We start from the raw sequence: 10,501 nt of genomic DNA on the forward strand, positions 1-10,501 counted from the left end.
AGGTGCTGGGGGTTCCCGGGGCTGTTTCCTCGGGATCCTGGAGTCTTCGGAGCCAGGGAACAGTTTCTGTCTGTGCTGACTCCACAGACAGGATCAAAACAGCATGAAAGAAATCAGAGAGAGAACTTCGTCGGCAGGAGCTGGACTTCTAAAACCCCCTTCCGCCCCCATAGGCTTCAATATTAAAAAACCCCCTAGGAGTCTCAGACACTGTATTAATTAGTGCAACCACCCATGAAAAGTTGGGTTTGGAGCGGCATTCTTTGCCCTGTGTGAAAAACCAAGTCTAATAAACAATTGTTAAGTTGGCCTGTTGCCGCTGGTAAATTACATAGCATTAAAAAAATAATGCTTTTCATATTAGGCACTAATTAAAGGTTGGGACAGCATTAAAACAAGATAGGGAGGGGGGAAATCAAAGAAAATATAAAAATGTTCTTTCAAGAGTTATGGGAGGTTAATAAAGTATGTCTGTTAGAGTGAGCCTACTTTGCCCCTAGCTACAGCCAAACTGGAGCCACCACAATTGGGTCTCAATAAGATAATGATATTCCTTTCTCTGCTATTAAAAGCCTCCCAGTGCAAACTTAAAATGATTTATTTAATTTAGGAAATTATGAGGTGTAACTTCAAAGCCTCAGCCGTTAGTAATGGAAAATACCAGGTTGTTTAAAATTATAATAATAATTGTTTGGAGGACTCAGGACATCAAAGTGTTTTCATCAACAAATGCAGAGAGGTCCGGAGGAGGTTGGAAAGAGTCAAGGGAGGTGGATGGAGTTTGGATTTGATTATTACAAACCTTATCAGGGCAAGACTCGGGATTCCTGCAGCCTGGTCCTCTGTTCGCTTTGAAGCAGACTATTCTGGAAAGTAATTTTACTGCTTTTTATTTAGTTTGTAGGAGGGAGGAGGTGAGAGGGTGGCTGGGGTGGGAGAGGGGTAAAGGGGTCCAGGAGTTGACCGAGGGCTTTTCCTCGTTGCTGTGACCACTTTATTTTGTTAAAGAAGCCTGCAGCATCACCAATGGGGGGGAAGAAACATTTTGCTTACAAAATGGAAGGAGAGGAACAGACACAGTCAACTTCACCAACCAGGCCCTGTGATTTCGGGGAGGGTGTGTGTGTGACGTGGGTTCTTTTATAAACGAGGTTTATGCTTATTTCAAACCCAGCAGTGGAGACGGAGTGGGGGTGGGGAAATGGCCTCTCCAACCCGTGGCAAATGAGCGGCTTTTATAGCAAAGAATGGCCGTGGGAGTTTTCATTCGGTCAGACAAGGTTCTGCTCAAAGGCAGGGATCCTCTTTTCAGTCGGGTCAGGCAGACTTTTCTCCAGCCACCGCTCTCAGCCAGGCCTTCACTGCCTACCTCCTGCCGCCCTGCTCCCTCCATTCCCCCCCATGATCGCCAAGGCAGGGCTGGGAGTGGGAGAGGGGAGGGCTGGATCTGAGCCCCAGGTCCACTGTGTTAAAGGAGCAATGAGGGATGGGAAGGGGAGCTGGAGAGAGACTGCAGACTTGGGATCTCAGAGTCTGGGGATCCAGAGTGTTCCCCAGGCCCTGGCGTCATTTCTGAGACACCTCCTGCCTGATTTGCCCTCACTGTCTTTCATGCCCACCTCCTCCACTCACACTGAGGCCTGGATTTCCCTGCCGCTACTTATCAGCTCTGTGACCTCAGTGAGCCACCTCTTCGTGCCTCAGTTTCCTCAACTGTACATGACATCCATAATACCTCTCCAAGGGATGTGTGGCAACTAAATGGGAACACTGGCGGGAGGCAAAAAAAAAAAAAAAAAAGCCTAGTTCTGCACTCTGCAGGGGCTCTCTGCCTCTCTTTCCAAAAAGCAGAGCTGTGTCTCTTGAAGAGTTTCGAACAAAACACTGAAAGTATGGAAGGGTGGGTAAATTTGCGTGCCAGGCTTCTGGCATCGGATGCAAGGATGTCTAAGGCCCGCACACTAGCATCTTCGGCTTTAATTTGCAACGCGCGCCTTCGCGGGTCCCTGGTGAGGGAGAGTCCTTCTGCCGCCACAGGTTGTCAGTCTGGCCTCTGAAACGCCCTGTGTGCCCGACCAAGCCTGACCGAGGCCCGGACCGCAGTGACTCGGAACCCAAACCCTGACTGCTGGCTTGAAGGGATCCCCAGAGCAAGGTGGCGGCCCGGCTTCGCGGACCTCCGGCTTGGTTCTCAGTTCGGTAACCCCATCCACCTATGACCGCTGGGATGCATGTGTTCGAGCCTGAACAACTGTTTTTCCCCTCTCCGAACCTCGGGTTTTGTTTCGGCGTCTGGGGCGATGAGGATGGTGCGCAGTTCCCCAGACGGATTCCAGTCTAACCGGCCAGCCACGCAAGATGCAGCCCCTATTCTCTGGATCGCACTGATTCGCGACCCAGTCCTCCTGGGGACAAGCAGGGTCTGAACCCGGAGCCGGCGTCTCCGGATTCCCCACCGGGGCTGAGATCGCCCGGGGCTGCGGGGTCCAAGCGGCGCCGAGAAGGAAGCCCGGTGGACAGGCTAATTAGGGACCCAACTTGGCGGCTGATGACGAAACCAGGAAAGGCTTTGGCCTTTGGAAAACGCAATCCTTAAATGAATATGGCTGGATTCCGGGCTGAGATTAGGAGTTCGAGCCGGAGAAGTCCAGCGGGACTGCAGAGACGCGCTTCCAGGTAGGTTTGGGTCGCTCCAGCGGCTCAGCTCGGGCGGAGCGACTGAGCAAGACAAAATCAGCCCCGGACTTCGAGCCGACCCCTCGATTTGGATCACTTCTGCGCTGGAGCTTGTGAAACTTCTGAACCACGTTGCCCGACCCCGCCCCATAGGAGAAACGGAGTTTCCGGGGCCCACTTTCAAAGTGCGTGCGGGCACAATGGAAACGCCGGACGAAGCGCCAGTCCTGGTAGGTGCCAGGTGCCAATCTGCCCGCCGCGCTGTTTAAGCAGCAAGAAGTCCTTGTATCTTTTCTGCCTCTGTTCCGAGTCACCGGAGCCTCCCATCCGAACACTGACCTTGGAAATGTATCAATCACCAGGAACCACTTCAGATTTATTTGTGCGACAGAAAGCTGAGTTTAAGATCCTTCTCAGCGTCCTCCACCCATCACCATTTTATCGTGACGCCTCAAAACCCAAGCCTGGCTGCAGTTCTGTATCGTTTCCACTGGGAGAGGGAAGGCTGGGTAGCAAAGGGACTTGAATGAACCACCTTCCCACTTCAAACCGAAGAGTGTTTGCTCGGAGTCTATCTCCTTGGAAGGAGATAGGAATGGTAAACGGAATGCGATCTGACACACTCCTGAAAGGGGAGCGAGCGGGCTTCCATCTCCCAGCCCAGCGAATGCACCTCGTTACCATATCCATTTGCAAATAGCCGTAAGGACCCTTTTCCTCAGTTTTAAGTTTGATGTGTTGGTAGCTGGGAGAATTCAAGTTCAAGATTTTCCCTTGATCATATACAAATGACTTAGATACTGGCTGATCTCTCTGCCCCACTACTTATTTAAAGTTCATCTTTCACTGTACTTTTTCTGAAAAACTCCTCGCAGCAATTCCACCTCTTTTCCATGAGTAACAAGCTGCCAGAGGAAACATTTCAAAGTATTTCAGTAGTTTCAGTTCACTCCCCGCCACCACCAATCACCCCAACATGGCTGAATCTGGCCACAACTCTTGGTTGATTTACATTAAAATATTACAAAATACCAGCTCCCCCCTCATCTGGGTAGCACTTTTGAGCTGAGCCCAGCTGAGAACAGAGAGCACCTCTTAAAATAATTGTGAGTTTGGACAAACTTTACTGCAATAAAACAAATGTTTAATTTAATTCAGAATAAGAGATAACTCTTCAATAAAATATATAAAATTGTACAAGGCACCCTTTCAAAGGGATAAAGGTATACTGGAGGGAGGGGAGAGATGGACAGGAAGGTGAAATACCAGGGAGCTTAATGGGCTGTTGGACAACCCCATTTTCACCAAGTCAAAACATGGCTTTACCTTCTGCCCCCCAACATGTAAAAAAGTATATAAAATTTTCTAGTAAGTTTAGGAGATACAACAGGTACACACACAGAGAAAGCATAGTTTTCTTCTTTCTGGATCTACTAATTGTTCAATAATATTTAGCATATAGGTAATGGTTACAAGATATTCATTTTTTTAAGCAGAAAATTACCCCCCACCCAAATCACCTGCAATCTGGAGATGAAATGTACCTAGTATTCGCAGAACCATCCAATCCTCTCAACCGAGGCTTTAACATTTTACTCTCCAATTATCTGGTAAAGCAAGCTACCGACAGCTTTGAGAAGAGATTAGAGTGTGCGCGGTAAGCGAGGCGCGTCACCTCCAGCAGTCTCAGGATTCTTCTCATCCCATGTATGGCTACAAAAATTCTTAAAAAAGAAAAATTTTTAAAAGTGTCTGTGTGGGGCGGTGGGGGCAGGGGAAGGTAGTAACAAAATGGAGTATATTTAAGAGGTTTCTTTTAATGCAAGTAAATGCAGAATATGATGTGCCCCTTCACTTTGAATAATCTCTCCATATCTAATATTTTCTATGGCATGTGTCTATTTACTAATGATTGTTTCCATAAGCAGAAGTCAATAATCCCATAAAAATCATGACTTAGCACATTTTGCAAATAATGTCTCCCTCTTAAGAAAATTACAGAACAAATGCACACACAGTGCTTTTGGAAGGTGACATATAGAAAAAAAGCACATATGTATATAAATTTTGCCTTTTAAAATAATTTGAATTTTACGTCTGCCGTATAAAATGTATTATATTTTATTATATATATATATTTATACATAAAAACCATCAGAGCCAATCTTTGTGAAAGGAGAAGGGGACATCTGGAAGATTACACCAAGAAAACAGGGCTTGGTGCCTCCACCTAAAGAACAAATTTCAGCTATGTCGTGTGGCCCTGTCGGCCTAGCCGCTTAGGGTGGTGCACGCAGGGTTAGCAGAGCAGGAGTATTGGCTGGTACTGCATTCTTGGAGAGGGAGAAGAAACTCTTTGAAACAAGCATCCATCATGGAGTCTATTGATCTGGTCTTCCTTAGGACAGGTGGTACATGCCATATCCCACTGGCGTGGCATACAGTCCCACAGGCGGGATGGGAAGCACAGGTCTATGGAACGGGTAGGATGCTCCATATATGGACGCTGCCTGCAGGGGCGAGCTGATGGGGAAAGGGAGACTGAAGCTGGAGGGCAGCATAGGTTTTGCAGCCATTTTCAGCTTTTCCAGTTCTGCCTCCTGCAGTCTTTTCGCCTTAGCCCTTCGGTTCTGAAACCAGATTTTGACCTGGGTCTCTGTGAGGTTCAGAGAGCTGGAGAACTCTGCACGCTCTGCAATGGAGAGGTACTGTTTCTGGCGGAACTTGCGCTCCAGGGCGAGGAGCTGGGATGTGGTAAAGGGTGTGCGTGGCTTCCGATTGGTCTTGTGTTTCCTCAGGGTGCAGGTGGTAGGGCTCATATGTCCTAGAGAACAGAGAGGTGAGCGGATTAGCAAAAGAAAGTTACATTAAAATAATAATAAAATCCCATCTCCCCATCATCTCTCTAGGTTTTTTCCTTTCCGGCCTCCCCTCTCAACTGAAAGCACTTAGCTTTTAAAAAAACGATATATACATATACATATATACACACACACACATATACATATCTATGTATGGAAAGACATACTTTGTTTCATCTTTGAAAAAGGTACCTTTGTCAAAATTATGTATGTTTCTTGGGGGGAGGGGGACCACATATAAATGGGCAAGTTGCTTCATTTTTTAAAAATGAGCCTTTTAACAGAAAGTTTGGAAATCTAATGGTGTAACTGAACCTTCTATATGGAAAACAAACAGCATTACAGATAATAGAAATAGAACATACAAATGTAAGACAAGGGAATCAAGTGTTCGGTGAGAAATGAAATGCTGTCTCTTCTGAGCATAATTTCTCATCTTTAAAAATGGGAGACCAGGTTCATTATTATCCCAGGCTCCCTCGGATGTGGAGACAATCACATACGGGAAGGAAAATGAAAAAGGTTTTAGTAACTGGGTTAACTGTTTCCCTTGGTCTCCTCTCTGAACCAGAAAAAGTGGAGTGCGTCAGCATATTTATGAAGGATAATCGAGCAGATAAGGTCTGTGGTAAATTAATAGCATCTTTGAATTTGGGGGCAGTCCCACGCAATAAACAGTCACAGAGCTGTCATGGCATCCAGTCCACAGATTATAAAATCTGAACATCATTTTACAGATCTGGATGTGGGATAAGGCTCTTGGCTGGGTGCTTCTGTAATATAAACTTTACTAAGACGAAGGGAAAAATTAGCTAGCCCATAAATGTAAATGTCAGGGGAAATCATGCTGCCTCCGAATTGAGAGCACGTGATGACATCTTAGTCATCCCCTCTACCCATTCTATGGCTTCGGGCAAATGTGTAAATGATTAGTTTGTCACAGGGGAAAAACAAGCAAAATAAAGGTATGCCAACAGCATCCAGACTCCACATTTAAAATGGATTCAATTACAGCAAATCACAGACTGGGACATCCTTGTGATTCCACAGCATCAGCTAACTTTGGGCTTGTCTTCCTCAAGGGTGGGTGGGCAGAGGAGGACAGAGCTGTGGCAATAGAATGCTAAACAATTAATTTTCTGCATTTGGCTTTTATGAGCTATGCTAATTTTCCAAATGTGGCCACAGTATTAACTCCAATGTATTCATGGGAGAATGTTGCATTTCTTGTTTAGTTACTTTGGTGGCCCAAGAAAGAGTTTACACTTCATACTTGAGGGTGACACAGCACAAGTCCCAACCCAGCTTCCATTTCCAAAAAGAGATGAATTTGTTCTAGTGTCACATTATTACCCATCACTTTACCGAATCAAAAAGAGATAAGAGGCATTGTAACCAACCAAAGAACAGACATCTGGGAAAGGGAAGGATAAGAAACTACCATAAAAGTCTATACTTTTGCATTTGCTAATCCCTAAGTTACCAGAGAGCTGGGGAGCCAGTTTCTTAATTTACAAATTACCAACACTGTCAGAGACTCTCAAGAGACCTGCAAAATTCTCGCCCTTTCCAAACTAGGCCTGGCTCTCAGGAGGACCCAGGTGTCTCAGCTCAGATACCAAGTTCCTAGTGTGTATACACTCTTGCTCCCGGGTTCTACGTGGGGTTTTGAAGCACTACGCGCCTGGGCAGGGTAATTCCAGCTGCTCCTTCGGGTTACATCTGAATTATGAAATCCAGGTGACCGGGATCGCACATGTGTATCAAAACCATGAAGCTATGAGGCTTCCTCCCAATGCAACACTCCCCATCCCTCCACCCCCACCTAATTTTAAACCAGCCAGAGGAAGGATGCGATTATATAAGGCAAAACAGCGTTTATCCTACTTCCTCCAAATAACAAAATCAGGCCCGGACGGGTAGCTCCCTCTCGCCCCAGGCTCCGTCGCCTGGCATTCTCAGGACCCACTGCTCCGACCACAGGGTTACCACTGCCACCTCCAGGCCCAAAGCACCAACAACTCTTTATGGTGTTTTTTTACTTTTAAGTTCTGGGATACATGTGCAGAATGTGCAGGTTATAAACTCCTTTCTCAGAATTTCTGGTTCTTTTCATGGAAAGGTCACAGCCAGGGCCCAAGGTTGCCTTACCAAGAGCGGGGAAGCTTGAGTACAGGACAGGGATGTTTACAGGGGTAGTGGGTCATTGCCTTCCCAGACCCACAGGCCTAAAGGACGGCAGGATTCCTGACCTCTGGACACTACTCCATTTAAGGCCTGTATCATTGGCTGGGCATAGCCGTAGGCTATGTACTCAGTGTACTCAATATTTGTTAAACAAATTAAGTCTTTTAATTTTCTGAGCCTCTACTCCACTGTCAATAAAGTGGGTAAGTAACACTAATCCCTCAATGTGGTTCACAGTACTAAAATTTTAAGAGTGCCCAGAGCCCTGTCTGCCACCTGGTAGGTGATCATTAAATGGTCCCAAGCTTTTTTTTTTTTTGGTCAGGCCCAAACTGCTGATTCCTCTCTGAACTTCGCTGAAATGTCCTCATCTGTTAAGAGGCCGGCTGCTGCCCTACAGAGGAGATAAGATAATACGGTGAAAAGTGCTATAAAGCACTATCCAAACTTGAGTTTAAATTCTTTGAGTCCCTTAATCTCCTCCCCCTTTGAATCTTTCAGTTTCTAACAGGGTGGAGAGAGACTGCCAGAGGGGACAGCCACTGACGCCTGGGTATATGGCCTTGTTTTGTTAACAAAATACAGTGCCTCTAGTCTGGAGGGCTGAATGATGTAAATAGTGAAAGGATCTCTCTCAGCTTTGGAGAAAGTCCCTCCACAGCCCCCACCCTCACCTTTCCTTAGGTAGGGGATGGGGTGGAGGGAAATTAGGGGGTAGAAAAACCATAAAGGCCAAGAGATAAAAGTAAAAGAAGCTGTAAAGAATGACGTCTCCAAATTGTAAAAGGACCCAGGGACCAAAAATGGATGCTGAAGCGGAGGAGAAATCTCCACAGCCTCACTCGCAGAAGTGGGGTGCAGGTGCGGATTTCTACCTAGTCTCTCTGGGGAGAGGAAGCAAAAGTGGTCAGGGTATATCAAACACAGGAGCAGGGTGTGGACACCAGGTCCCTCTGGCCAATCAGCGGTTGTTGGTAACCTGGGACAAGCAAAGGCCGTCTTCTTTAAAAGCCTTAGCGTCCACGTCTGAAAAATAGGGTAGTCACAAGTCTGGTGCCTACACCTGGGGGTCCTAGAGCGTATCGGGATCTGGTGAGCTAATGAGCATCACTTTATTAACTCTCAAGCCCTGATGGAATGCGGTTAATTATTACTGGGAGCCAAGAAGAGCCCGTGCGCTTCTGGCCCCAGCCCGCTCCCGGCGAAGCTCAGAACCTTGCCGGCGGGATGCTGGCTGCGGAGACCACAGGGAGCCATTTCCTCCCCGCACCAGACTCTGGTGCCACCATCCCTTCGTGGGATCCGGTTTTTACACCCGCGGGACTCGCGAAAGAAAATGATTTCTACTCAATGTCTGGCTAAGCCCAGTTAGCTCATCTTTTAAATGGGGGCACAACTCTCAGGGTTGAGTTTTGACCCCGTCTCGTTCCCGGCACATCCAAGTGCTCATTGAACATGGATCCATCTTCCTCACTCCCCAGGAAGAGACCCCGGGGAATAGTGAAACAAAAACAAGCCAAGTGGCCAGAGCGCAGGGCCGAGGGCTGTAGAAACGCACCACCAAGCGACCCCATAAACCCAGCTGGGGTTCGCTCGAGTTGAACAATCTGTATGTGGAGGGGAGTCTCAGACATACACATCACGGTTATTACCTAGAGTGTGTCTTGGATGCGGACGGCGAACCGAACGCCCTGGGCACCAAGGGGTGCAGAGGCCCTGGGCTTGCTTTCCCGGGAGTGCAGCGCACGCAGAAGGGTCTCTGTACCCCCAGCCTGGAACACCCGTCCCCCCGCTCCCTCCAGTACCCCGAGCCACCTCCTACTCCTGCCCCGGCCCCAGCGCGCACTCACTTGGTGGTGGCGAATATCGGCCGGGTTCCTGCATCCACGCCGCTCCATCTTCTGAGTTTTCCGACTTGACCGAGGCGGTCTCGAAGGGCTTCACCAGCGGCCCGGGGCTGTGCGCTTCCCGAGCGCCGTGTCCCGGCAGCAGCAGTGGCCGCAGGGTGGCCCCGGACGAGGCGCTTTCGGCCGGCAGCGGGGACGCCTCCTTGGGCGGCTTCTTGTCGGACATGAGCGCCTCCACGCTGAAGGGCAGGCTAGAGACCTTGACGCGGCGCTCCTCCGCGGCCCCCTCGGCGCCCCCAGGCCCCGGGCCTGGCCCGGCCACCACCGCTGGGCCCTCCTCGTCGGGCGAAAACAGGTCACTGCCTTTGGACGGAGAAGCCATGACTTCTCTGCCCTACGTAGCTCCCGACGTGCGACTCCGCTGGCAACCCGGCAGCGGCGACTCAAACTTTTTCGCTGGGGAGACGGGAGGGGCGCGCTGGGAGCCGAGCCTTTCCTCCGAGGGGAAGTGGGAGACGCGCGCCGCCAATCCGCGCCGGGCCTGGCGCTGACGCCAGAGACGCTCGCCCCTGATTGGCTCTTCCCGAAGGGGCTGGGCCCCCCCCTTCTTTTTTTTTTTTTTTTTTTTTTTTTTTTTTTTTTTTTTTTTTTTTTTTTTTTTTTCTTTTTGAAATAAATTAGGAGTTAATTACAGGAGCAGTCAGCAGAGTTGTTATTAGGCGATCCCTGAAGGGTTATAATCACGCCGAAACTGAAAAGCCCGAGACCTAATTAAGAGCGATTATTTAAAGAGGAAGTTCGCCGAGTCCCATTTCTTCTCTCTTCTGACCCATCTTTAAAAGGGACCCTGCGCCCATCCCACTCTCCCTCTACCGCCAGAATACGTCAAAAATCCGCAAATGGCATTGCAGAAACATTTACGAAGCCCCT

The 10,501-nt window shown here is 48.5% G+C and overlaps 1 protein-coding gene across 1 annotated transcript; it reads right to left on the bottom strand.

Annotated features, from left to right (window-relative positions):
- Positions 1-3,777: 3,777 nt before the first annotated feature.
- Positions 3,778-10,080, bottom strand: MSX2 (msh homeobox 2). Its single transcript, XM_017859793.1, has 2 exons — positions 9,575-10,080; positions 3,778-5,500 (listed from the first exon to the last, which is right to left on the bottom strand). The coding sequence occupies exons 1-2, from the start codon at positions 9,951-9,953 to the stop codon at positions 5,076-5,078; spliced, it is 804 nt and encodes a 267-aa protein (XP_017715282.1). The 5' UTR covers positions 9,954-10,080; the 3' UTR covers positions 3,778-5,075.
- Between the last annotated feature and the right edge of the window lie 421 nt (positions 10,081-10,501).

The sequence above is a fragment of the Rhinopithecus bieti genome, unplaced genomic scaffold (assembly GCF_001698545.2).
Source record: "Rhinopithecus bieti isolate Rb0 unplaced genomic scaffold, ASM169854v2 scaffold_52140, whole genome shotgun sequence".
NCBI classification, from domain to species: domain Eukaryota; kingdom Metazoa; phylum Chordata; class Mammalia; order Primates; family Cercopithecidae; genus Rhinopithecus; species Rhinopithecus bieti.